Raw genomic sequence first — 25,805 nt, forward strand, 5'->3', positions numbered from 1 at the left:
TGAGCCTGCATCAGTGTTCTGTGAGGGAGGGGGTATAGAATTGTGTATCAGAAGGTATCTTCAATAGAAATAGCTATGCTGGCCAGCACGATAACTCTAGAGAATAATATAAAGAGAACTACAGAGTACAAAAAAGAAGAACTAATAAATACCTCTCGACGACGTGCAGAAGGATCGGTGGCCCTCGCTCGTTTCTTTTTATTCTCGCATTTAATCTCTCTCCCACGTTCCTTATTCTGGGCCCTGATCAGCCTCTATTATAACTACCATTACTCCTCGACTTTCATTTATTCCCATTTCTCTTTATTCTCTCTTTTTGTCTCTTACCCTTTTCTCTCTTTTACCATATTTCCCCTCTTTATCTTTTCTTTGGGACTGTATTGATAGTCGGTGGCTGCTCCAACCCCAAACAGCAGTTCTCCTCCTGAAACCATCGTCCATAATTTGGGTCTGACCAGAATGGTCTAAAAAACTCACTATCCTTTTTTCACTCTTTTTCCTGTTTCTTCCCTTTTCTTTTTCTGTCACCGAATATTCAGGATACATATATCCCAGTATATATATACATATATTTCAAATACAGATGCATTCTGCTCATCCGTCTATCTCGTTCCCCCCACGGGAAGACACTCACAACAACAACAACAACAACAACAACAACCACCACCACCACCACCACCACGACTCTGATCCCATTCATGCTCGTTCCCGTTCTTCTGCGCACGTCTTTCCCAACAGTCCTAAGCGTCGCTCCGTCTTCAGTGGTCGTTCTCGCAGCAACACTACCACTACTTCCTCTACGACAACCTCTTCTTCCTCCCGCCGTTCTCCCGCTTCCTCTATGACTTCCACCGATCAAGCTCCGTCATTCCCCTCCCACGAGTCCTCCTACCCCGCGGGACAGTTCCCTCCTCTCCGGACTGAAAGACAGGATAGCATCACCAAGTCGCTCTTCTCCCGGGGTAGTCGCATTCTCCGTCGTCAGGGCAGCAAGTTCAATATCTCTGCCACATTGGACGAGGTTGATGAGGGTGAGCGTGAGAAGCCCCGGTTCGACGTCACTGATATCTTTGGGCGTCATCGGTCCCGTCAGAGTGATGCCAGGTCAGATGACAACTTGAAGCGTCTGATTTCGGATCCCTTTGACTTCCACCACTTGACGCACACCAGTCCGTCGCATGTCCAGGCTCTCCAACGAGCTCGGGAGAACGAGCTCGTCACTGAATTCTCGGCCATTCGTGCTTCACAAAAGCCCATCAACAGTCTCAAGGGTATTCGTGCAGAGGACCTTCACTTCCGCAACTTTTCGTCTGAAGATTTGGCTCCCGGTGTGGCTACCTCGGGCGATGATGAGCATGCCTTCGCTGTTTCCGATGCCCCCGATGCCCCCGATGCCCCCGCAAGCCCTCCGGCTTCTCCTGGTGCTGCATCGTCCGTCAGTCCCAAGGCCAAGCCGGCACAACGGGAATCGCGCGTCTATGAGAACTTCTCCCGTCCCGTCTCTCGCTACCCCAGAACGGGCTCCACCTCCAGCATCACCAGCCCTCCCCGGCGACCTTCCCGTCAATCGTCTGCGTCCCCGGATCTGGTTGAGCCGGAAACTCGGGTCATTGACGATGTCTTGGGTATGAACGCAACCCAGCAAGATTACCATGAGCTGGTGTACCCCCGAAAGCCATCCTTGTCGCAGATGAACTTGGCTGGTCTGTTTGAGTCGGATGATGAGAGCCGTCCTCGCGCGGGCTCTGTCGGCACTGATGCGAGAATCTCGTCAACCAACCTCGCGTTGGACCTGGAGGATGTTCCCGAAGAGGAAGAGGCGACTACTCACTGGCATGACAGCCCTGAGCAGGCAGAGAAGTCCGATTCTCGCCGTTTGAGCCCCGCCCCAGCTGACATGGGACCTTCGTCTTCCAACCTCTCGGTTCCCAAGTCGCACCCGTCCATCTGCGTGGCTGAAGAGCTCTCCAAGAAGTTTTCTGAAGTGCTCGCATCGCCCACTATTCCTCAATACCGTCTTTACCAGCAGCAGCAACCTCAAGAGAAAGCACATCGAAAGTCTCAACAGGCTTCCCGTGGCAGTGTCTCGAAGCGTGAATCGGTCATTGACATCAACATCGACTCCTGGGATGCTGACATCGACTACTGCTATGAACATGCTGCTGAATCAACATCCGATTTCGATTGGACTCGCCGTTCGTTCGATGAGCCTCAACACCCAGTGATCGAGGAAGAACCCGACGAGGAGGAGCAGTCTTCCAAGCCACAGTCGACGCATCTGAGCACGTCGTCTCTGGCCTGCCCGGATCTGGACCCGAGTCCGTCTCGATCGGTGCCCAGCACTCAGTTTGCCGTGACTCCATCGACCACCACGTACGAGGGAGACTACTTCCAACAAGTTCCTGCATCTTTCTTCGCTTCAACTAAGGGAAAGAACATGAGCCAGGACACGCTGTATGACGAGTACAATGCGGATGCCGCATCGGACCGCCATTTTTCCTTCTGCTCCCAGGGGGTAATCAAAGCACCCATGGACCACCAGGTCTCCCCGCGCAGCAGCTTCTCTCCCATCAGCAACTGCAACTCCCAGGAGAGCCTGATCCTCTCGCGCGCGGCGTCCATCGCCCGCAAGCACCGCTCCTCCATCTCGACCACCAGCGTCCCGGAGCTGATCCACAGCCTGGCGAGCAGCCGCGAGACCATGCCCGCCGAGTCTCCCTCGGTGCCCAGCCTGCCGGAGGCTCACCACCGCCAGACTAAGAGCCTTGAGACGAGCCAGGCTCTGTTTGGCAGCACTGCCAGCCTGGATTCTGCGGACATCTCGCCTGGCACTGTGTCGCACGACCGCGCCAAGTCGACCTCTGATCTTATCGAGGCGGCCAAGGCTGACGTGGTGCCTTCTCTTCCCCAAACAGGAACTGTCAAGAATGCGGGTCGGAAGAAGAGTCGAACTTCGTCGTACTCTCTATTTCCCACCAGCTAACTTGCATTCTGAACATTTTGCCTCTTTTTTTGTTTTTGTGTTTTATAGACTTGGACGACTTTATGATCTTGGCCCATTCCTTCACTTTTTCATTGCTTTTAATCTGTCAATCGTTGTCTCATTTGTTTTTATATCTTGACTTTGAGCTTGTTTGCGTCTGTTTGCTTTGTTTTATATATTGTGCTTCTCTACATTCCTTGCATTGTGTCATGCATTTCTCAGCGATTGGCGGTTTTGCAAAAACGGTTGGTTTGACTTGGTGTTTTCTTTGGTTAAAAAGGATTGGATTGGATTGGGCTGGCAGCACATATTAGGAAAGGTGTGGGACATACTGGGCTGGCCTACATTCGTTGGTTTTCTCTTTTTGTTTGATTGTACTCTTATGTATCTACATATTTCGGGTTTTCTTGTTATCGGTGCACATAGACTCGGTTACAAAAATGAAAAGTCGCTTGCTACTTATCCTGTCCTTGGTTATCTCAAATACCCTTATACAAAGCCGACAAGACAGCCTACTTCGATTGATACGCAGAAGTCAAACACGTCGCCTCATCCGCACCGCTCCCAAAGTCCCAAACCCAAACCCCCTCATATCCATCCCCAACGCGCGAACATCCGCAAGAACCTCACAATCAAACAAAGTCACCATCACCGCCGCTGTATAAATCGTCTCCCGTTCGCAAAATGCCGCCCCGGACACATTCGCGGGCCCCCGCCGTATGGGATCCACGCGCCTTCGACATCGTCTAGTGCGAATGTTGGCTCAGTTCCATGTCCATGTCCAAGACCAGGTCCAGGTTCAAAATGTCTTTCTTCCCCGGAGATTGTCTGGCCCTTTCTAGGCCCACTCTCCGCAATACCGGGAATCTTAAGAAACCGCTCAGCCCAGAAGCCATCGACGGGATGTTCATCGTCACTGTTATGCACGCCTGTATTCCACACCTGCACGTCCATATGAGCTGGAGTAGAGCTAACGAGCAGCGCATTCCCGGAGGGAACAACCCAATCCCTGATCTTCATATCAAAGCGCGTCGGAGCGCGGACAATGAAGACGTGCACGCGGAGACGTAATTTCTCTGCGTAGATTGATTGCAGGAGCGGGAAGCGTAGAGCTGTGTCTCTTCCGCATCACAAGGTAATTTGACCATACAGGTGGCAAGTAGGGTGAGAATACATAGCATGGATGGTGAGACTTGTCGACAAGCTGCTTTCCACAGATTGAACCAAACTGGTCCATGGACAAAGCAAGAGGGATACCCCAGCCCAATCCAACAGGGATCGGGATTGCGAGTCAACATGATACTCAATCTAGCTACGCAATTGCAGCCAATTATATCAGATTGACCGACACCCTAGCGAACATGCCGCAATACCATAGGGCTTGGGTACGTCAAATAAGCAATAACAGATTCATTTGATATCACATAAAGCTGTAAATGTACGGTATAGCCCGGATGATACTTGATTCGATCATCATCGTTGCTGATGATCATATGCATGTCTGCCGAGGATGTAGCATACAGCACAGTTCTTGCTTACGGGAACCACCGTATATAATGAGTTGCGAAGGCTACCTGGTAATTGTCACCAGAGTCTCGTTCCCCTCTTGAAGCATGGCAATGGAATATGATCTTTTTGGCATTATGTCACTAAATGTGGAATGGCAGCTTGCCCTATCATCTGCTCAGTTGGCTGCACTGGGAACATTGGTTCTTTTCATCCTTACCTACATTGTTTCTCTATTCCGGTTTCTCTGGACTAGACAAAGCGACAACCCAGAGAAAAGGCCACCAACCATCCCGTACTATCTCCCGGGCCTGTGTCATGCGTTTCGTCTGGAATGGAGCATGGACAACTTTCTGGCTGCCACCGTGTTAGTAGTAACTCCAACGGAAGAAAAAGAGCAAACACTGATTCTGAATTTCTGATTGATATAGGAAACGCTGGGGATACCAATCTCCCCTCAAGGTTCGCGCAGGAACATTCCAGTTCATCATGGTCACAAACCCCAGTCACATCCGGAGTATCATACGCTCATCGCGGATACTCGCCAACCGGCCGATAATCATGTTCGCCATGCGGAAATGGTTCTACACGCCCGTCGACTCATTGCACCACTACAATTCCCACCATGGCCCGCATCCACACTTACATGACCTACAACTTGGCATCAACATCAGGTACCTCTCCGGGAAATCACTCTTGACCATGTCAGAAAGATACCTCGCTGTCCCCACAGGAGAAAAAGGGCTAGAGATCCCCGATTTCTACACCTGACTTCAAAGCCAAGTAACCCCGTCGGTGATCGAGGCGATGATGGACTCGCGCATCCTGGAAGTGTACCCGACTCTGGTCGGGGACTTTTGGGAATTCGATCGGCAGCTTGCAAATTACTCTCGCAGGCTGCCTCGGTGGATGATCCCGTCTGCGTATAGGACGAGGGATCGGCAGCTTGCTAATCTCAAGGCGTGGAATCGGATGGCGTATCAGCACTCGGATTGCTCCAAGCATGGCGTGGATGATGCGGATTGGGATGAGTTCTTTGGGACTAGGTATATCAAGGCGCACGAGGATTTGATGCGGAAGCACGGATTGGATGATGATGCTATTGCTTCAGACAATTTGGGGTTGTTGTTTGGGTACGCCCTTTTTTTCTTTCCTTTTTTGAAACAAGTTAACCAGTCCACAGAGCCAACGCCAACGCCGTCCGTGCTGTCTTCTGGTACCTCTTCGAGGCCCTCAAAGACAAACCCCTACAGGAGCGACTCCAAACCGAACTACATGACTGCAGAAACCCGCAAACCGACACTTTGGACATCCCCCAATTATCCACCAAGCCCTTACTCCAATCCACATACGCAGAGGTCCTCCGCCTCCGAGTATCCGGCATCATGACCCGCACCAACGAAGACGTTCCCTTCTGCCTAGGCCCGGACTCCGATTACACCGTCCCCCGCAACACGACCATGAGCACATTCTCGTCCATTACCGCACGGAACCAGTCAGCCTGGGAATCCGTGCGCCCGCAGATAGTCTCGCGCCCGCTGGACGAGTTCTGGCCCGAACGGTTCCTCGTGCGGGGGCGGGAGGACAGCAAGCTCAAGTTCAGCGTGGATGGTCTGGCGGAGTGCTGGATGCCGTATGGGGGCGGGCAGCGGATGTGTCCTGGGCGGCATTTCGCCAAGAATGAGATTATCGGGACGCTGGGGTTGTTGTTGGATTTGTTTGATTGTGAGCTGGTTGACCGGCGGGCTGCGAACCGGGATCAGTCGGATCAGCGATGGGTGCCCTATGGGACGTTGCCGCCGACTCGGAGAGTGGTGGTGAAGTTGACTCGGAGGCGATAGGGATAGGGTTATAGTACTTGGTAGTTGATTATGTTTGTCCACTTGCGTATATGTCACACCCGTCGCTCTCGAATACATTGTCTTGCAATCCACCAAGACCGTCTCCTAGTCCGTTGGTGGCGTAGTAGCCTTCCAGGATGAGGTGGATGCAGCCGCAGAGGACGAACCATTGGGCTGTGGCTAGGTCGGGGGTGGGGATTTGGGGGTGGGATCTTTTGACTAAGGCGTGGGTTGTGGTGAGGATGGCGGTGCAGGTGAGGACGAAGATGGTGATTAGGCCTGGTGTGGACCTGGTGTTGAGGGTGTAGTTGGCGACCGAGACGCCTGGGGGATAGTAGGGGTAGGTTGACATGTTGGCATGAAGAGGAGTGTCAAAATTTCCCAGGTTGGTGAGGGAATAAATGCAGATGAGCTGTGAGGCCTTTTATTAGCGGGCTATAGGGATATGTTCACGGCGACGCGCAACCGGTCTTATCAAATACGAGACAGTGAATACACCGTAGACTGCTGCATTGAAATCGTTTCTCATTGTTGATTTTTATTTTTAAAATAGCAAAAACACAAGACCAGATAGTATATGATCCCACAAGTCTATCACACCTATCCTGTTCATCTTCCCATCACTGGGCCAACCCAAGCCCCGTCCAAGATTGGAGAAGTAAAAAGCAAAGAATAAAGAAATAAGACATCCACCCCCTGTTTCCATCATCGAATCATAATTCATGCCTTCTTGGGCTTCGAAGAAGCCTTGACAGGCAGGGTGTAGAGACGACGCTCAACAAATTTGAGAACTTCGTCGATGACAATGACAGGCGCACTGATAGCCAACACAGCCTTCCACTCAATCATGTTCAGTGGCAGAATCGAGAACAGTCCCTGCAAGAAAGGAATGTAGAGGATGGCAAAGTGCAGGGCCATGGACATAATGACCGCATACACGAGCATCATGTTCTTCCAGAGAGGGAAGGTAAGCAGCGATTCACTCGACGACAGGCCGTTCATGGCGTTCAGCATCTCAATAACCACCAGGATGGACAGTGACACCGTCGACGCAGACTTGGACATGTCGTTCGAGAATATCGCGCATCCGATCTCCGGGAACTCGGAGGAGCACTTGTGGAAGTGCGCAAGCTGCCAGAACGAGATCTGCGGACCCTCTGGGTTGTAGAGGAACCACCAAGCGTAGCCGAACACAGTAGCAGCACCGACGTAAGTACCAACCACCATGTACCGGAACAAAAGCCAGCCGCCAACCAAACGCTCGTCACGCTTGCGGGGAGCGCGGCGCATCACATCGTGGTCGGGCGGGTTGAACGACAGAGCAGTAGCTGGCAGACCATCGGTAACCAGGTTCACCCACAGGAGCTGCACAGGGATCAAGGCTTCCGGCATACCCAGAGCGGCGGTCAAGAAAATAGACACAACTTCACCAATGTTCGACGAGATCAAGTAGCGGATAAACTGTTGCGTGTTGCTGTAGATGGACCGGCCCTCCTCGACTGCAACAGTGATGGTTGCAAAGTTGTCATCAGCCAGAACCATATCAGCAGCCAACTTGGCCACGTCGGTACCAGTGCCCATAGCCACACCAATGTCCGATTTCTTCAAGGCAGGGGCATCATTGACACCGTCACCAGTCATCGCAACCACATGGTTCAGAGATTGCAGGAGGTCGACCAGTTTGGACTTGTGGCTGGGTTCAGTACGCGAGAACAGAGATGCCGTCTTAACGGCCTCGAGCTGCTCACTCTCCGAAAGGCTGTCGAACTGGCGACCCGTGAAGCTCTTTCCAGTCAAGTCTTCGTCCGCTTCAAAAACACCAATCTGGCGGCAAATGGACTCGGCGGTGTTGGGGCTGTCTCCGGTGATGACGATGACCCGAATGCCAGCTTCACGGCACTTCTTGATAGAATCCGAAACTTCCACCCGCGGAGGGTCAAGCATGCAGACGAGACCAAGCAAAGTCATGTTCTGTTCCAAATGCGCGTAGTCTTCCGAGTTCTGGGCCTTATGCAGGAGAGGGTTTGTGCCCACATCCACGCTGGCCAATGCCATCACACGGAGACCTCGGTTACCGTATTCCACCACTTGCTGCGATAATCTGTTGACGTGCTCTTTCGTAAGACTCAAACGAGATGCGTTCTCGCCCAGAACAATGTGCGAGCAGCGTTCCAAGATCGATTCCGAGGCACCCTTGACAAGAAGCTTCTGCTGCGAGCCATCGCCAACCAAAACCGACATGCTCTTGCGATCCCGAGAGAATTCATAGGTGGCTTTGAGGGGAAGACGCTGTCCGTAATACGAGCTCACGGTGTGCAGTCGCTGAGAACCTGGCATGCGGAGAAGTGTTTCGTTGGTAGTCCGGTCATCCGTGCCGATCTTTTCGACCAAGGCGCGCAGAGCTCCCTCAGTAGGCTCACCAATGCAGGAGAATGTACCGCTCTTCGTGTCGTAAGCCAGAGTCGATCCGTTGCAGAGAGCCATGACTTGGGTCATTTGGCGAACAGTAGACGAGGAGACGGCAAGCTGGTCCAAGGCCTGGCCATTGCGCGAGAGCTGACCCAATGGCGCAAACGTCGTGCCTTCAACGTCGATTTCCTCCACGGCGCCAAGCGAGTTCAAATACACCACCTTCTCAACACTCATTTGGTTGGTAGTCAGAGTTCCCGTCTTGTCCGAGCAGATGACGCTGCAGCTACCCAGGGTTTCCACAGATGGGAGAGACCGGACCACGGCGTTTTTCTGAGCCATTTTCCGGGTACCCAAAGCCAGGCAGGTAGTGATGACCACAGCCAGACCTTCGGGAATGGCGGCCACACCCAACGAGACAGCAATCTTGAGGTAGTAGATGGCACCCTTTGTCCAGCCACCAAAGGCCGGGTCATTGAAGTGCTCGACGTTAATCACCCAAACAAGCACACAGATCACAGTAATGACCTTGGCCAGCATGTCACCGAAATCGTTGAGCTTCTGCTTCAGCGGGGTAGGCTCCGAGATCTGGGAGGTAATGCTCTCGTGGATATCACCAATGGCGGTCGAGCCACCAGTGAGGACAACGACAGCATTGGCATGACCGTTAACGATAGTCGTTCCCGAGAAAATCAAGTTTGTCTGATCCTGCTTGACCGCTTGCTTGTCCGTGACCGCACGGGTGTCCTTGGACACACTCTCGCTTTCACCCGTCAGAATGGCCTGGTCGACGCGGAATCCGTTGCTGTGAATCGTGAGCAGCCGGCAGTCTGCGGGCACACGGTCACCAACGGCCACTTGGACAATATCTCCGGGAACCAGATCTTCCGCCTTGATGCGCTGAACGGTACCGTCCCGAATCACTTTAGCCTCGTTCGCTGAGTATTCCTGGAGAGCCGCAATGGCCTTCTCCGCACTGCTTTCCTGGGTCACGCCGACTACCGCGTTGAGGATAAGGATCGTAAGAATCTGTAGACACACACAGAGAGAGTTAGCAAAATGTTCCCCGCGGAAGGACAACACAGGCGCGCGATAAGAGACGTACCACAACAGGGTCGACAAACGCTGTCCAATCGTCGCTTTCTTCAAACAAAGCCAGAAAAAAGGATATAGCCGCGGAGCCCAAAAGAATCAAGACCAGCTGGTCTTTGAATTGTTCCAAAACAAGCTCCCATAGAGGAGTCGGGGGATCTTCGGCCAGAGCTAGCGATGGGAAAACAGCTGGTCAGCATTCAAACTTCACCCCATTATTTTAAACAATTTTTCGTTGATTGTCTTCTTTATTTTCCCTCCACCAAGAGAAAAATCAGTAACTCACCATTAGGACCATGTTTTTTCTTAGCCTCAGTGACTTGGTTTTGCGATAAACCGGAGCTCTCCGAAGCACCGAAGTGCTGAAGCACTTCGGCTGGAGAATAGAGAAAGGAATTCTCCATAGCGGCTACACGAGCCGGAGGAAAATAAGGAAAGAAAAAAGGAGAAAGAAAATGTGAATTCAGAAGATGGGTGTGAGGGGAAGAGGAAGGGAAGAGAGAGAGAAAAAGAGAGGACAACAGGGCGATGAACGGCCAAGTGGCCGAAGGGGAAAGTTAGTAGGTACAGTATGTCGGTACAGCACCGGAAGGATCTAGAATAGAAAAGCCGCCCAGCACCAGTGAAATATACAGGAAGACCTGTAAAATAATACTACTAGATTCCGGGCCGGGGAAATTGGGTAATCAAGAAAGAAGTCATAATTCGGGGTTTGTTTGGTTCATTTAGACACCATGATGCAAGTTAATTGGAGCCAACCATGAATCTCTAGGGTCAGAAACAGCCCTGCAGGGCTGGGTTTAATAGCGTGTTTCTACAGGGATTATGGTCTGCATGGTTAGTACCAGCTGTCGAGGAACGCTTTGATATTGGTTACGCTCTCTATCGCGGTGCGCGCATAGTCACACCAACGGATGTTGTCCACTTCCCATTTCGGAACCATGTACATATACGATCTGTACTCTGTATACAACGTAGTATATATACGACTTCCTTTGTCTCCGGTTCTCTTCAGCGCTGACGAGGACCAAAAGAGGGGAATTTCAGCATCTTCCACGAGGCCACTAATGACGATGTTCATGCTCTTCTCTCCACTCGACTCTGGAAATAATGATGCCTTGCTCGAGGACCCATTCGGTCTGACTAAACAGAGGCTCCATTCGCCAGTTTCTCGTTTTGTTTCACCCGAAATCAGCCTTATGTCCGGTGCTTGGTAGACATACTCCATACGGCGTATTCTGTAGAGTTAGGCTTTTTTTTTTTTTTTTTTTTTTTTTTTTTTTTTCAGAGTCGAACTGTCATTCCATTAACAGGAAAGACCAGCTGGAACTTGCACCCATGCCGCAGGGTAACCTCACAGCATTCTTCTGTACGGAGTGTACAGACTAACTAGTGTAGGTGAAAATGAAAATAAATAAAAATAAAATAAAAAAGCAACATCAAGCTCAGACATGCGGATATGCAGTGCTTTCACCCTTATCATGCTGTTTCCCCTCTGGCCTTGGACCCTTGGAATCGTAAAGCAAGATGAACTGGCTCTCCGATGATGCCCTGCATACGCAGTAGTACACTGGATGATGTCTTTCAGCTCTTCAGCCTCAATACACAGTCTAAATATTTTCCAAGGGTGATGGGACATGGTTGCCAACTGTATCCATCCATTGCTCTATTAGGAATGTCGCATGTGCTCCCACCGAAGAATATATCCCGTTCACATCTACTCGTTGACTTCATCTGTAAGAGAGTTGAAGATGTAGTTTTGATATGCAGTTGTCCGAGAAAGGGTTGTGGTATCGACGTCTCCTGTAGAAAATGTTGCTTCTCGTAATGGACTTTGTGTTCTCAGTATCATTATCGAAGGCTGTGATTCAGCTAATGCGAGTCTGTAGCCATTTCTGGGGGAGTCCAGACTCCGGGGTTTGGAGCTTATCTGCAAACACTACGGACCGCTCGAACCCAGCGGCTAATGCGAGAAAAAAAGAGAGCTGCATGATGCATAGTAACAATTCATTATTCTTGGACGATGCAAAGTGCAGAAAGACCAAAGAGGAAACCAGGCTGTACTGGCCCTGAAGTGTTCGGCCCGACGCAAAATGTAGGTGAATACCCTTGTCACCACCAGTTAGAACGTATATATCGTACGCTGATCACTAGCATGAAACATCTTAAGTATCTTGAAGTATTAGAGAGGTCCGGGAAGTCCTCAGATCGATACTGCCTGAATGTCGTAGTATACGGGCCAAACCCCGGGCCTTAATGACGGAGTCATACGACATTTTCTGGTCTGTTAAAAAGGCAACTAACAGTTGACACTTGATTGAGCAAGACAGAAGCAAAGCTCTAGGGGTAACTAAATGTGGCAGAGAACAGAGATAGGAGAAGTGTGAGTGAAGAGGACACTATTATGCCTGAGGAACCAACGGGTGCAAACAGGACAAACTAGCCTCATCGCTCTCACTCTCGATTTCCCCCCCCAAAGTGAGTTGATCTTCATCCTCTCTCTTCCTCTCTCTCACTGTCTCTTCTCTCTTCATCTTCATTTCTGTTCTTTTTTCTTGCCTCTCGTCCAATATCCGTGTCTTTCTCCCCCTTTAATCTCTTCCCTCCGTTTTAATCAGTCACCATGGTTTCTGAGGTATGTTCTGGCCCAACAGCCCCTCGACAGTGGTCGTGGTTACCGCTGTCGCGACGTCAATGGAGAAGGGGGAGGGGTGCATGTCTATAGCGACATCCCTTTCTCCTTCTTGATTTTTGTTGTCTTTATCATAATAAAATCGTGGACTGACTTGTATTTTCTGTGCAGCGTGATAGGTAAACATTCGAGCGTCAGCCGCAGATGACACAATCATACTGACAACAACTTCGTCTTCCAGCAAGACTTTCCTCGCAAGGCTCTGCGAGCAGGCCGAGCGTTACGATGGTAAGATGAGAGAACAACTACGATATGGATGATTTTAAGGGTTCATATATGCTAATCGCTTGTGTTGATTGAACAGAAATGGTCACCTACATGAAGGTTAGTTGTCCACTCCTTTTCTGTCTGGTCTAACACGATTGCTAACCGTGACACAGGAAGTCGCCAACGTATGTCTCTCTTGAACTTTGCATCAATACATTGCTTCGTCTCGTTTACTCCCCCTATCCTTATTTCTCCTATTTAACCGGATCGCGTCCCATCCCCTGACTAACCTCCCGCATCAGATTGGAGGTGAACTTACCGTCGATGAGCGTAACCTTCTGTCCGTTGCGTACAAGAACGTTGTCGGCACCCGCCGTGCCTCTTGGCGTATCATCTCCTCCATCGAACAGAAGGAGGAGTCCAAGGGTTCTGAGCAGCACGTTACCATCATCCGTGACTACCGCCTGAAGATCGAGAAGGAACTCGAGCGCGTCTGCGGGGATGTCCTCGACGTTCTGGATGAGGCCCTCATTCCCAAGGCCGAGACTGGCGAGTCCAAGGTCTTCTACCACAAGATGTAAGCAGGATCGGATCGTCCACAGGACAACATGGTCGGGTCCTAGGTTAACCTTGATTAACAGGAAGGGTGACTACCACCGTTACCTTGCTGAGTTCGCTTCTGGCGGCCAGCGCAAGGAAGCTGCCACCGCCGCCCACGAGGCTTACAAGGTATGTGTCCTTTGTGATAGTGGACTTCAAAAAAGGGCAATACTGACCAGATTGATCAGAACGCCACCGATGTCGCTCAGACCGAACTCACCCCTACCCATCCCATCCGTCTCGGACTCGCCCTCAACTTCTCCGTTTTCTACTACGAGATTCTGAACTCGCCCGACCGTGCTTGCCACCTTGCCAAGCAGGCGTTCGATGACGCCATTGCTGAGCTCGACTCCCTCTCCGAAGAGAGCTACCGTGACAGCACTCTGATCATGCAGCTTCTGCGTGACAACCTGACCTTGTGGACTTCGTCTGACGGCAACGAGGCCGAGGGTGGCGCCAAGGAGGACAAGCCCGAGGAGGAGTCCGCCCCGGCTCCTGAGGACAAGGGTGAGGAGCCCAAGCCTGCTGCTCCCGAATCCTAAGCCAGACAGGCGAGGCAAGTTGGAGGTTCGTTTTTCTTTGTTATAGCAAAAAGCCCGTGTTGTGTCCTCAAGCGTTCGTCTATTTGGACTTTCGAGATCCTTCGAAGTGAATTTTTTTGTGGGTGAAGGACTTGCTGGTAGCTGCATGGCAAATTCGAAACTGGCGCATACATACACTATCTTTTCCACTTTGTTCGGTCGGCCGAAGGAGTTTGATATTTGGAGGGCGAGGAAAGGGGGGCTGAATGGAGTTTATTTCTTTCGTTCACTCTCTTTCCCAGCTCAGCAGGGTACCAATGTGCTTCATCTTCCCGTATTTTAATCTGTTATATTCCATACTCTCCCTGACCCTCGTGAATTGAAAGTAATGCTTTATCCTCGTCTACGGTAGACATAGTATTGAAAAAGAATCATATGTGTATATGCGTGTATGTATGGATGGATCTGGCTATGGATATCAAGCAAAGAGAGCAAAAACTATCCATTCCAGTAGACAGGAAATAGACATAGCATCATAGAAGAAATGATGACAATCGAATCACATGAAATCATCATCACCCAACCCGTCATCGTAGTTATCGTAGCTGGAATCAATCTTGTCTTCCCTGGAGGCCGCCAAGGACACCTTCGTCTTTGCGGCCTTCGACTTCTTGGTGCCCTTGTCGGCCGCACGCTCCTCGCGCATCTTCTCGTTACTAGCAGTCGTCAAGGCACTGGCGATCTTCTTGATCTCGCCAGAGGGCAGATCCTTGACCAGCTGCTTGGCGAAATCCTGTGCCCACAGAGCATAGTGCGGCTTCTTCGAGTGCGCCGTCAACATAGGCCCAATGGTAGAAGTAACCTTAGCAAACTGCTCCTTCGACGTAGGCTTGAACAACGGCATCGCCGAAAGATCAATCGCATTAGTCGGATCCGCCGAATCCGAAACCATAACCGGCTTGGGCGCCGCACTCCGGTTCTTCATCCGCTGCATATCCACGTCCCCAATATCAACCGCACCCCCACCTCCACCACCACCACCGAACAGATCCTCCGCGTGCGCAAGATCAGAGTCCTTCTCCGTACGGCGCAAGCGCTCCCGGCGCGAGGACTCGTCCTCGTCGCTCTCGGCGTTGGCCTCTTCCTCCTCGGCCTGTTTCCGCCGAATCTCCTTATGCTCTTCTATCCGTTGGTTCTTGGATTTCTTGTTTGCGGCGGCTTCGGCTTCGGCTTTGGCTTTAGCTTCGGCGGCTTTGGCTTCTTTTTCGCGCTCGACGTCGCTGTCTTCGGCCGCGTCCCAGGAGTCGAGGACCTATTTGTTCTTGTCGTTAGTCTTCTGCTAGAGTATGGATGGTGTTTTTGATCGGGGTGGGGGGTACCTCTTCTTCCTCCTCGTCATCAAACTTGCTGCGGCGGGGGAGCACGGGGGGAGGGGGGGAGGTGCTCTCCTCCTCGTCGTCTGGAGAATCGTTAGTCGTTGTTCCTGCATAACTCAATCAAGTCCAAGAGAGAATCTGTAAATTCTTCTCGACTTATACATACCCCACTTCGATGGCGGCATCTTGAGCGATAAAAAAAAAATAAAAGAAATTCCTCGGTACTAAAGAATGGACGAGATTCAAGAATTCAACAGCAGACAGTATCCGTCCAGGGACCTGGCGTTGACGAGGACAAAGCCGTGGGATTTTTATGTGGGCAAAGTTGATATCGCGCTCAAGAATAAGGATGTGGTGGGGCTGTCGCACACGTGACTCATTCGCCGCCTGGGTATTCCGATTACGGAGGACTGTTTCGGAGAATATAAGTACTATGGAAGAGAATGGTACCAGAATAGATGGCATTCATTATGTGCTAACTATCTTGCGTAAATTGGCTCAATTCGTCATCATAACTGTTTTATAGCCACGAGGACTAGCCTCCATAGCTGTGGTGTCCAATGGTGTTTCGGTTCATGCACCAGCTTGGACGGCGTTCATCTTACTCTAGGGTCCCCGAAGCAAGCATTTACAGGTTAACGGCGCTGCGGAACTTCTCACCGGCGTAGACGGCGTTGGAGCCAAGCTCCTCCTCGATACGGAGGATCTGGTTGAGCTTGGCAAGACGCTCAGAGCGGCAGGGAGCACCGGTCTTAATCTGGCCAGAGCGGAGACCGACGGAAATGTCGGCGATGGTAACGTCCTCGGTCTCACCGGAGCGGTGGGAGACCATGACACCCCAGCCGTCGGTGTAGGAGTCCTTGGCGGCCTGGATCGACTCGGTAAGAGAACCGATCTGGTTGACCTTGAGGAGGAGGGCGTTGCAAGACTTGAGCTCAATGGCCTTCTTGATACGGAGGGGGTTGGTGACAGTCAGGTCGTCACTAAAAGGCGTTAGTTTCTAATAAATCAATGGTCTCAGATGGGGAAACTTACCCAACAATCTGGAAGTCAGAGGTCTTGTAGAAGTAGCTCCAGGCCTCCCAGTCATCCTCAGCGAAGGGGTCCTCAATGCTGACAATGGGGTACTTGCTAGCAAGCGACTTGTAGAGGTCGGCAAGCTGCTCGTAGGTGAGCCACTTGGAGGAGTCGCTCTCGGGGTTCTTGAAGTCCAAGTCGTACTTCTTGGCGTCGGTCTTGTAGAACTCGCTGGAGGCAACGTCAAGGGCAATCTTGACCTGGCCGGTGTAACCGGCCTGCTCAATGGCGTCGGTGATCAGGTCAAGAGCCTCCTCGGCAGTCTGAATGTCGGGGGCAACACCACCCTCGTCACCAACGTTACCAGCGGACTGGCCGTACTTCTTCTTGGCGAGAGACTTGAGCTTGTGGTAGACCTCAGCACCCTGGCGGAGGGCCTCGGAGAAAGAGGGAGCAGCACTAGTTTTCTGTCAGCTGCACGAAACTTTTGTATCTTGATATTTGCTTCAGGGACCAACGTACGCAGGGACAATCATGAACTCCTGGAAGGCGAGGCGGCCACCAGCGTGGGAACCACCGTTCAGGACGTTCTGGAAAGGGACGGGGAGGACATAGGGCTTCTTGGTACCGGCAAGGTCGGAGATGTGAGCGTAGAGAGGGACACCCTTCTCAGCAGCACCAGCCTTGGCAACGGCCAAGCTGACACCGAGGATGGCGTTGGCACCAAGGTTCTGCTTGTTAGTCGAGCCGTCGAGCTTGTTCAGGAACTCGTCAACCTTGGACTGGTCCTTGACGTCGAGGTTCTCCTTGATGATCGCAGGTCCGATCTTCTCGTTGACATTGGCAACGGCCTTGGTGACACCTATTCAATGAAATCCGTCAGTTCCGTGATGTTTCTCAAGCCAGAAATTTTCGTCACTCACCCTTTCCGAGCCACTTGGCCTTGTCACCGTCACGGAGCTCGTGAGCCTCGTGCTGGCCTGAAATGAACCGTCAGTATAAACGCTCTCCTCTTCCTTTTTCAGGCTCTTATAATCGAACACTAACCAGTAGAGGCACCGGAGGGGACAATGGCGCGGTGGAGGCCGGTCTCGGTGACAATGTCGACCTCGACGGTGGGGTTACCACGCGAGTCGTAGATGGAGCGAGCGTGAACCTTGGAGATAGGCATGATGAATGTACTGGATTGAAAAGATATTCAGTCAGTTGGAGGAGAAAAGAAGAAGAGAAAAAGAGAAGAGAACGGAGAACGGTGATATAATATAATATAGGTGTTTGTTGTTTCGGTGTGGACCAACCAAGGCGGGCGATGTTTGTGTTCACCGATGACCCAAAAGTGAATTGGTGTAGAAATAAAGGGAAACACGGATTAAGAAGGATTAGAAAGATGACGGGATTAATTGATGGGAGTGGACAATTATGGTGGATAATAGAGAATTGGTGGAGAGATCATAGTGAATCTCCCCAAAATAAGCATAATAACTCGTCAAATCACCATCATTGTCATTGCCATCCCATCATCATTATCGTTGTCATCATCGCGATAGTGATAAGGAGGGGTGGGATAGTGGGGTAGTCACGGGATCAGCAACATAAGCAAGCAACTCACCTGACTTGGGATAGTTTCAGTTGTAGTGAGAAAACTGGGGAATAAAAAAGGAATAAGACGAGGAGAAGCTAATAATATATAATTGTCCCCGTCGGCAAAACACTTCAACTCGTCCAGCATCTCTCCGAATCTTTCCAAGGCGGTGGTGGGGCTTCCTGTCCTTTAGACCGTCTGCCGTCATTCTCTCCAGCGAGATCTTCCGGGGTCCCTCGGGTTGAGGCGGAAGAGTTGTTTATGCTCCTAGAGTACGGAGTACCTTGCTACCTTTACACTACTCGAGATTGTTATTGTATAATGGCCCGGATGGAGGATATGCGATCAATCACGTGTGAGTATCCGGCTCAATGTTGAGACGCTACAGAGTACTATACTGCGGTTACTTGCTCCGTCTATGGCCATTATTCCAGTACACACGGAGAGTATCAAGAAGAAATGTACTTCCTACAAGTAGTTTTGGACTCCGCTCGTTGTTGCTTCACGCAGCAATTGGCAGTTCCGTGCATCAATGACGGGCATCCCAACGGTCAGAATTGCCCACGTTATCTCCTGCATGTCACAGCTAACAGCATCTCCATGTGACTGCTGTTTTCAAAGCACCGTGTATGTAGTAGGAATGAAGGGCAGAGTACGTTTGCTCAGACCTTGCTCTCACTTGCTGGTCAACCGTCCGCATACGGAGTACACCTTGAGGACAGATTAAATGACTCCGCACTGGACAGCACACACGTAAAATGATCTGCTAGGCCTTCAATAGTCTAGTAAATCCCATGACCAATCGGGATGTTCCCTCTTGTGTCGAGACTTGGTGTGATGAATCCAGACTGGCATAAGAGGGATAGGGTATTCCGATACAAATGCAGCAAGCGGTACTAGCCAGCAGAAACCACACTGCTCGAACCTTCTAGTTAACGTATTTCACAAGCGGGCCCGGCCACCCAAGCCAGCCGCCCACCTGCGTATACCATATTAATCGGCACTTTTCAAGGCTCAAAAATATACATCAACAACGAATATAGGAGGGTATTGCTAGGTATGTAGTATATATGTAGAACTAAGAAGCAATATATCTATTTTTAAGATTTTTGTATATTTTCTTTAGCTCTAAATATTAGATTATCCAAAAATACAAAAAATACCACCGTAATTTATATTACATAGAGAAATGCCTAATCTAGAAAGCTTTGTGCTTAGTATATAGAAATATAATACCATAATACTGTATAACTTAAACCTGGACCTTCTAAATGCTTCGTTATTGAGATTTTGGGGGTTATAAAAAGTGCCGATTAATATGGTATACGCAGGTGGGCGGCTGGCTTGGGTGGCCGGCCCGCTTGTGAAATACGATAGTTAACTAACTCGGTCACGTAGTTTGATGTCTGTTTATTCAGGCAATAACACGTGATGTCTCATCCGTGGATCAGGTGACTTCATTGGGCGCGGCCGTGAGCTCCTCGACAGCTATCCAGCTTGTCGCAGTTGATAGTCACACATACGCCCAAACGATACCCCGGATTCCTACCCTTTTATCGGCTCAACCAACACCATCCTTCAACCGGCTCGGGCTGTAATTCAACTATATCCTTCGCCTTTATCTTCCGCCTGCACCGTCCCTACCTACCTCCACCATGGCTGATCCGGAGAGAGACCAAGCGCTCGAAGACTACAAGAAGAGCTTACTGGAGCTCCGCGAATGGGAGGCGAAGCTTAGGACGCTCCGTCTAGGTATCAAGGATTTGCAAAAGGAGTTTGACATTTCTGAAGAGAACATCAAGGCCCTGCAAAGTGTTGGCCAGATCATCGGAGAAGTGTTGAAGCAACTGGACGAGGAACGATGTATGTATATCATCTTTGTGATATCATTCTTAGACTTCTATCCTGGTGGTTGTCTTTGCTACAAGTTATCGTGCATGGCTAACGGTTCATTCAGTCATCGTCAAGGCATCATCCGGACCCCGATATGTCGTCGGTTGCCGCTCCAAGGTCGACAAGGCCAAGCTCAGACAAGGAACCCGTGTCGCTCTCGATATGACAACACTTACAATCATGCGCATGTTGCCGCGTGAGGTCGACCCGATGGTGTACAACATGTCTCTGGAGGACCCCGGCCAAATTAACTTTGCAGGAATTGGTGGTTTGAATGAACAGATCAGAGAGCTGCGAGAAGTGATTGAACTGCCGTTGAAGAACCCTGAACTCTTCCAGAGAGTAGGTATCAAGTCACCAAAGGGCGTACTACTCTATGGGCCGCCAGGAACCGGAAAGACATTGTTGGCACGGGCAGTGGCAAGTTCGTTGGAAACCAACTTCCTGAAGGGTATGCTGCACTCTATCTGTCCTAGGAAGTCTATATTGGTTACTAATAAAACATCTCTAAAACAGTCGTGTCTTCCGCCATCGTCGACAAGTACATCGGTGAATCCGCACGGTTAATAAGAGAAATGTTCGGTTATGCCAAGGAACACGAGCCTTGTATTATCTTCATGGACGAAATCGACGCTATCGGTGGTAGACGATTTTCGGAGGGTACCTCTGCAGACCGTGAAATTCAGCGGACACTGATGGAACTTCTCAACCAGCTGGATGGTTTTGATTACCTTGGAAAGACCAAGATCATTATGGCCACCAACCGACCTGATACCCTTGACCCTGCCCTGCTGCGTGCGGGTCGTTTGGACCGGAAGGTTGAGATTCCGCTGCCCAACGAGGTCGGCCGTATGGAGATTCTGAAGATTCATGCCAGCTCGACCAAGTTGGAAGGCGACATTGACTTTGAGAGTGTTGTGAAGATGAGTGACGGACTCAACGGAGCCGACCTTCGCAATGTCGTTACAGAAGCGTATGTTCATTGTTCCCTACCGTCTACATGAATTGCTTTAACTAACGTTGGATATAGTGGTTTGTTTGCGATCAAAGACTACCGGGAGGCGATCAGCCAGGACGACTTCAACAGGGCCGTCCGCAAGGTCGCCGAAGCGAAGAAGTTGGAAGGAAAATTGGAGTACCAGAAGCTGTAGATCGGCATTATCTTTATTGCATGCCTTCGTTCTTACGAATGATCATGTCCTTAGTATCTCTATCATCTATCACTGAAAAATGTTAATGCCAACCCGAACATAACCAGTATTGATATTCGAGTCATCGTAGTGTTGCACAGCACATCCCCGGTTGGTAGTATCTTTGACACGTGGAAATCATCCCCCAAGCCGTATGATCTGTATCTTCAAAGTATTATGACTATGGTTCTGGCGCTACCTGCCGTCCTTAGATCTACAGATAGTGCCAAGAATCCCCGATCTCTCTCCGCGGAGCTTCCAGACAGTTGGCCACTGCAGTCCAGGCCCCGTTCATATCCATTTCCTTTCTTCATATTACCATCTGGAAGGAGAAGGATTGGTCGTTCCAGAGACTGGATGGCTTGCGAGTGGTTATTTCAGATGTCACATTGGTTGGTCGAGTACCCTGGCCCCAGTATTATAGAATGCCGCTGACTGTTTAATTTCGTGGACTCTAGAAAGAAATCAATCCGAACCTGCCTGCGATCATCCTGGAAATCGAATACGAGGCTCATGATTTACGACCGACATTTTTGATTGCAAAATACGTGGAGGAGCTATCGCGACTCTTTCTCCTTAGAGGGGACCCCGAGAGCACGAAGCAACAAGAGATACAACGACAGCAGCAACCATGTCCTACTCATTCCCTCAGACGAATCCCTCCTTCCCCTCCCAACACCCCTACGGCGATAACTACTGGCGCGCAGCGAGCCGCAGCCCCAATGGCAGATTACCAGGATACGGGCTCTCAGGACAGCCCACCGGCCTACCAACCCCGAGCCGCTTAAGCCCATTCCTCAATAACAACAATCGCGCGACCCTCCCGCTGTACAAAGACAAGCCGTATTTCGCGCCCAAGCGCACGGGGCCGAGGAGTAAGCGGCGCAAGGTTCTATACGGCGGGATAGCTCTCTTTATCTTGACGGTTCTGTGGTACTGTTTATCTGGGCCGATGTGGAATGGCGGAGTTAAGACGCCTGGCTCTGCTAAGGGGGCAGAGCTTTGGGAATGGGTGCAGAGTTTGGAGAAGGAGGGGTCGGAGAAGGGTGGGAAGCAGAAGAATGTTGATTGGGATGCGCGGAGGGAGAAGGTTAGGGATGCGTTTATTGTTAGCTGGGATGGGTATGAGAATTATGGATGGGGTGGGTTTTCTTGAAACAGTGGTTTCTAGACTGGATGGGTGCTGACATTGGTTAGGATTCGATGAGTTCTCGCCGATTGCCAAAAAGGGAACACATATGATCCCAGGTGGAATGGGTTATATCATCGTCGATGCACTGGATACGATGATGATGATGAACCTCACTTCGCGAGTCCAGCACGCGCGCGATTGGATCCAAAACTCGTTGCAATATAACCAAGACAGCCAGGTGAACACGTACGAGACGACCATTCGCATACTGGGTGGTCTCCTGTCAGCGCATTACCTGTCAACGAAATACCCGAATCTAGCCCCAATCTCCGATGACGATACTGGTTCGCCCGGGGAGGACTTGTATATTGAGAAAGCCGCGGATCTTGCGGATCGATTGCTTGGTGCGTTTGACTCTCAGTCCGGAGTGCCATTTGCGGGTGTGAACCTCAACACGTCGGAGGGTGTCGCGTCGCAGCTAAACGGCGGAGCGTCGTCGACAGCGGAGTCCACAGCGTTGCAGCTTGAGTTCAAGTACCTTGCCAAGTTGACGGGCGAGTCGGAATACTGGCAGATGGCGGAGAAGGTGATGCAAGTTGTTGACGACCAGAAGGCGGAAGATGGTCTGGTACCTGTCTCCATTCACCCAGATGGCAAGTTCCGAGGCGAGAGTATCAGTGTGGGCAGCCGGGGAGATTCATATTATGGTTCGTCCTTTTGTTACTCTGTTATATCTGTTGCCTTCGCTAACACTGCTTACAGAATATCTCATCAAGCAGTATCTGCAAACATCAGAGCTCATCTACAAGGACATTTGGGACCAGTCTCTGATGGGCATTCGCAAACACCTCGTCACGTACAGTCAACGGGCACAGCTGACAATATTGGGTGAACGACCGGACGGAATCCGTGGTCCTTTGATACCCAAGATGGACCATCTGGCATGCTTCCTACCGGGGACAATAGCTCTGGGAGCGACGGGAGGCCTGCCACTAAGCGACGCAAAGAAGTCGCCAGAGTGGTCACGACGACAAGACGAGGAAATGCTCCTAGCCCAAGAATTGATGAAGACATGCTGGGCGACGTACTTGACAACAAAGACTGGGCTGGCACCGGAGATTGTATACTTCGAGACGGACCAGCCTCCAAAGACAATGACCGATATGTACCCTCCGTCGTCGCCCTTAAAGCCGGTATCCCAACCTCTCGACACAGAAGACAAGTCGCAATCGGGTTGGCGAGCGGACATCCAGCTCCAGAATATGGACCTACACAACCTGCAACGACCAGAGACGATCGAATCACTCCTCTACCTCTACCGGATCTCCGGAGATGAAACCTACCGAGAGTGGGGATGGGAGATCTTCAAGTCCTTCATGAAGCACACCCCAGTCGTCGAATACGACAACCACTACCGCTTCTCTCCTCAACGCAAACGCAGCGACGATTCCTCATCGTCATCGCCATTGTCGGGACGAATCGTGGGATTCACATCCCTAGACAACGCAAATATCGTCCCTCCCCTTCGACGAGATAACATGGAAGGATACTGGTTGTCGGAGACGCTCAAGTACTTCTATCTCTTATTTTCGGAGAGAGAGTTTATTCCCCTTGAGGACCATGTGTTTAACACTGAAGCACATCTGTTCCCGCGGTTCCAGCCTAGTGGGGAGTTGAGAACTGGTTGGAAGCGACAGGAGCGGTGATTTGTTTTTATGTGGTGTTTGAAAAGGGCTTGTTCATGGAATGTATATAAGACTGGCTATTTGTGCAAAATAATGTTTATCATATACCAATATATATAACTTCTGCATTGTGCCAGTTCCTTCAATGGTGAATGAATTAAGTGAATTCTGCTTCCTCAGAACCTCAGCCCTCCATCTCTCCATCACTTCTTCCTCGACTATCCTGAATAGTTTATTAGAATCGAAGTTCACCTTCAACTTTCACCAATTCGGATCAGTCCTCAAACTAAAAGTGTTGTTTCTATGGCGCACACATGTATCCTGGTATGGATATGTGGAGGGCAAACTGATATTCACAGAATTAAACGCTGGAGGAAGTCAACACATGGAGACAGAAGCACCTCAAATATGGTCCTCATGCATGCCTGGCAATCAAGAGGAATCATAACACCTACAGCTATATGATCGAACTATCAATGGGCAAATTGCACCAAGATTATGAGTTCCACATGGTGCTCCAAGTCGAATATTTGAGCCTTTCGGGCTTAACACGCGAGATGGCTAACAGCCTAAAGTGTGCCAAAGACAAAAAAGGTGCATACTATATTCAAATGCCGAGAATTACAAAAGAGATTAGAAGGATATCAATCTCGTCACTAACAGATCTCGCGCTATAATCTCATGAATTGGTGATCAATCTTGTCTTGCAGCGTCTGGCGTTGTTGTCTTCGGGAAGTGTCGCAAAGAGTTTTGGTTTGTTACATTAGCATGAGCAGTGTTGGAAATTTGGCGATAATTGTTGAACACTCAATCTCATTGGTTTAATTATTACTCCATGACACATAGGAGGGTTTAGCACAGCCTCACAGATATATAAACTGAAGCACCACCCTCATCCTTCGTTGTTCTACATTCCTCACCGAACACGCTAGTAACAAAGTAATCAAGATATCAACCCTCAATCTAAACCCCGATTACTTCGAAGAAAACGAAAACAAGCCTCTCCTCTTGAACCTATATTCCGAGTGGGATGACGAAGAAGAACTCCCAATAAAACAAAATCTAGAAGCTCTAGTCAACGGCGAAATAACCCCAACCGACTTGGCCCTCGACCTCGATAACCATATCGCATCCAACAACACCCGCCAGCATGCACAGATGATGAAACGCCCCGAGCCGTGGAGATGCACTCTCACGCCGGAAGAGGAGTCCCGAGGAGTCAGCATCTACAGGCTCGCGCCGAATCCAAAGCCAGAAATCGACACGATATATGAAACAACTGCCCGTCTCTGCGCGGCATTCCCACCATATCATGCTGGACAGAATCTGATTATTGAGATTCTGGAGGCATTGAGAGATCTTCCCCGGCATGAGGTTTACTTATTCTCGAGTCACAATCCCGAACGGCCGTTTCCCACGATGACTTTGTGGCCGATTCAGGGGTGTTTGGCTGGGCCATTCGAACGCGAATTACCAGGTGTGTCCACACACTCTTTCTTTTTCCCAAAATAAAACTAACATTGAATCTTCTAGCATGCTACCCACCCTACCGCTGGCGCAACATCAACTCCGCCATGGCGCGCCTAACCACCTTAGGCCTATTTGACTGCAGCTGGCTCAGTTCCCTCTTCGACATCCTCCCATCAAGTGGTGAATATCCCGATTTGGAGAGACGTCCCATCGACGGACCGAACAAGCTCGGGAACTACATGCTCGGAGCTGCGCAGTGGGTTATACGGCCTGATGAATGTCGCTATGTTTACCGGCGATGCCAGGAAGAGGAGGGTGCGGGTGAGCGGCGTGTACAGTGGAGTATGGGGCATTGGAGGGAGTGGAAGAGGCAGTTTGGGTTTGTTGCTGGGGATGAGCGGTTTGCAGAGAAGTATCGGGATCTGGCTAGGCAGGCTTATCTTCAGATGACTGCGTGCGAGGAGGGAGGATAATATGGTATGATATGTATTAAACATTTCTGTATAGCAAATATTTCCCAAAGATTCCCTATATATATCCTTATGACTTGACGTTTCGTAGCTGCCTCCATATTCAGTCATATTCTTGGGTATGCGTTCTATATGCGGC

The 25,805-nt window shown here is 50.4% G+C and overlaps 11 protein-coding genes across 11 annotated transcripts; 6 read left to right on the forward strand and 5 right to left on the reverse strand.

The window, feature by feature from the left end:
• Window positions 1–159: 159 nt before the first annotated feature.
• Window positions 160–3,448, forward strand: ASPGLDRAFT_41572 (uncharacterized protein). Its single transcript, XM_022545438.1, has one exon. It carries the CDS (start codon window positions 584–586, stop codon window positions 2,981–2,983), a length of 2,400 nt encoding a protein of 799 aa, XP_022406206.1. The 5' UTR covers window positions 160–583; the 3' UTR covers window positions 2,984–3,448.
• A 183-nt stretch (window positions 3,449–3,631) lies between these two features.
• ASPGLDRAFT_31232 (uncharacterized protein) lies at window positions 3,632–4,003 on the reverse strand (the record flags this gene model as incomplete). The annotated part of the gene is made up of 1 exon (XM_022544029.1): window positions 3,632–4,003. The coding sequence occupies one exon, from the start codon at window positions 4,001–4,003 to the stop codon at window positions 3,632–3,634; it is 372 nt and encodes a 123-aa protein (XP_022406207.1).
• A 623-nt stretch (window positions 4,004–4,626) lies between these two features.
• ASPGLDRAFT_54172 (uncharacterized protein) lies at window positions 4,627–6,426 on the forward strand (the record flags this gene model as incomplete). The annotated part of the gene is made up of 4 exons (XM_022548067.1): window positions 4,627–4,856; window positions 4,921–5,163; window positions 5,269–5,622; window positions 5,673–6,426. The coding sequence occupies 4 exons, from the start codon at window positions 4,627–4,629 to the stop codon at window positions 6,328–6,330; spliced, it is 1,485 nt and encodes a 494-aa protein (XP_022406208.1). The 3' UTR covers window positions 6,331–6,426.
• ASPGLDRAFT_31234 (uncharacterized protein) lies at window positions 6,359–6,682 on the reverse strand (the record flags this gene model as incomplete). Its single annotated transcript, XM_022544030.1, has 1 exon — window positions 6,359–6,682. One exon carries the CDS (start codon window positions 6,680–6,682, stop codon window positions 6,359–6,361), a length of 324 nt encoding a protein of 107 aa, XP_022406209.1.
• A 368-nt stretch (window positions 6,683–7,050) lies between these two features.
• On the reverse strand, window positions 7,051–10,235 carry ASPGLDRAFT_115800 (calcium-transporting ATPase; the record flags this gene model as incomplete). The annotated part of the gene is made up of 3 exons (XM_022539715.1): window positions 7,051–9,768; window positions 9,845–10,002; window positions 10,118–10,235. 3 exons carry the CDS (start codon window positions 10,233–10,235, stop codon window positions 7,051–7,053), a joined length of 2,994 nt encoding a protein of 997 aa, XP_022406210.1.
• A 1,788-nt stretch (window positions 10,236–12,023) lies between these two features.
• ASPGLDRAFT_41576 (14-3-3 adaptor artA-like protein) lies at window positions 12,024–14,253 on the forward strand. The gene is made up of 8 exons (XM_022545439.1): window positions 12,024–12,466; window positions 12,635–12,642; window positions 12,705–12,751; window positions 12,828–12,847; window positions 12,904–12,915; window positions 13,033–13,307; window positions 13,372–13,459; window positions 13,519–14,253. The coding sequence occupies exons 1-8, from the start codon at window positions 12,455–12,457 to the stop codon at window positions 13,870–13,872; spliced, it is 816 nt and encodes a 271-aa protein (XP_022406211.1). The 5' UTR covers window positions 12,024–12,454; the 3' UTR covers window positions 13,873–14,253.
• Window positions 13,997–15,482, reverse strand: ASPGLDRAFT_71209 (eukaryotic translation initiation factor 3 subunit J). The gene is made up of 3 exons (XM_022549542.1): window positions 15,394–15,482; window positions 15,231–15,310; window positions 13,997–15,163 (listed from the first exon to the last, which is right to left on the reverse strand). The coding sequence occupies exons 1-3, from the start codon at window positions 15,410–15,412 to the stop codon at window positions 14,411–14,413; spliced, it is 852 nt and encodes a 283-aa protein (XP_022406212.1). The 5' UTR covers window positions 15,413–15,482; the 3' UTR covers window positions 13,997–14,410.
• A 373-nt stretch (window positions 15,483–15,855) lies between these two features.
• On the reverse strand, window positions 15,856–17,415 carry aspf22 (enolase acuN; the record flags this gene model as incomplete). Its single annotated transcript, XM_022539676.1, has 5 exons — window positions 15,856–16,210; window positions 16,263–16,703; window positions 16,767–17,106; window positions 17,168–17,224; window positions 17,292–17,415. The coding sequence occupies 5 exons, from the start codon at window positions 17,413–17,415 to the stop codon at window positions 15,856–15,858; spliced, it is 1,317 nt and encodes a 438-aa protein (XP_022406213.1).
• A 2,066-nt stretch (window positions 17,416–19,481) lies between these two features.
• Window positions 19,482–20,870, forward strand: rpt4 (proteasome regulatory particle base subunit RPT4; the record flags this gene model as incomplete). The annotated part of the gene is made up of 4 exons (XM_022539680.1): window positions 19,482–19,689; window positions 19,784–20,170; window positions 20,236–20,692; window positions 20,750–20,870. 4 exons carry the CDS (start codon window positions 19,482–19,484, stop codon window positions 20,868–20,870), a joined length of 1,173 nt encoding a protein of 390 aa, XP_022406214.1.
• Window positions 20,871–21,182: 312 nt separating this feature from the next.
• On the forward strand, window positions 21,183–23,877 carry ASPGLDRAFT_162030 (uncharacterized protein). The gene is made up of 4 exons (XM_022542500.1): window positions 21,183–21,301; window positions 21,368–22,051; window positions 22,107–22,748; window positions 22,804–23,877. The coding sequence occupies exons 2-4, from the start codon at window positions 21,541–21,543 to the stop codon at window positions 23,745–23,747; spliced, it is 2,097 nt and encodes a 698-aa protein (XP_022406215.1). The 5' UTR covers window positions 21,183–21,301; window positions 21,368–21,540; the 3' UTR covers window positions 23,748–23,877.
• A 358-nt stretch (window positions 23,878–24,235) lies between these two features.
• Window positions 24,236–25,669, forward strand: ASPGLDRAFT_63029 (uncharacterized protein; the record flags this gene model as incomplete). The annotated part of the gene is made up of 3 exons (XM_022548609.1): window positions 24,236–24,247; window positions 24,726–25,203; window positions 25,260–25,669. 3 exons carry the CDS (start codon window positions 24,236–24,238, stop codon window positions 25,667–25,669), a joined length of 900 nt encoding a protein of 299 aa, XP_022406216.1.
• Between the last annotated feature and the right edge of the window lie 136 nt (window positions 25,670–25,805).

The sequence above is a fragment of the Aspergillus glaucus genome, assembly GCF_001890805.1.
Source record: "Aspergillus glaucus CBS 516.65 unplaced genomic scaffold ASPGLscaffold_1, whole genome shotgun sequence".
NCBI lineage: Eukaryota > Fungi > Ascomycota > Eurotiomycetes > Eurotiales > Aspergillaceae > Aspergillus > Aspergillus glaucus.

Excerpts from the sequence above, each read along its gene's own strand:
- ASPGLDRAFT_41572 (XM_022545438.1), top strand. The coding sequence starts at position 584 with ATGCATTCTGCTCATCCGTCTATCTCGTTCCCCCCACGGGAAGACACT.
- ASPGLDRAFT_41576 (XM_022545439.1), top strand. Across the intron at positions 13,308-13,371 it reads AAGGTCTTCTACCACAAGAT|GAAGGGTGACTACCACCGTT; the intron begins GTAAGCAGGATC and ends CTTGATTAACAG. Across the intron at positions 13,460-13,518 it reads CCGCCCACGAGGCTTACAAG|AACGCCACCGATGTCGCTCA; the intron begins GTATGTGTCCTT and ends CAGATTGATCAG.
- ASPGLDRAFT_162030 (XM_022542500.1), top strand. The coding sequence starts at position 21,541 with ATGTCCTACTCATTCCCTCAGACGAATCCCTCCTTCCCCTCCCAACAC. Across the intron at positions 22,052-22,106 it reads GTATGAGAATTATGGATGGG|GATTCGATGAGTTCTCGCCG; the intron begins GTGGGTTTTCTT and ends GACATTGGTTAG. Across the intron at positions 22,749-22,803 it reads CCGGGGAGATTCATATTATG|AATATCTCATCAAGCAGTAT; the intron begins GTTCGTCCTTTT and ends CACTGCTTACAG.
- ASPGLDRAFT_71209 (XM_022549542.1), bottom strand. Across the intron at positions 15,164-15,230 it reads ATGACGAGGAGGAAGAAGAG|GTCCTCGACTCCTGGGACGC; the intron begins GTACCCCCCACC and ends AAGAACAAATAG.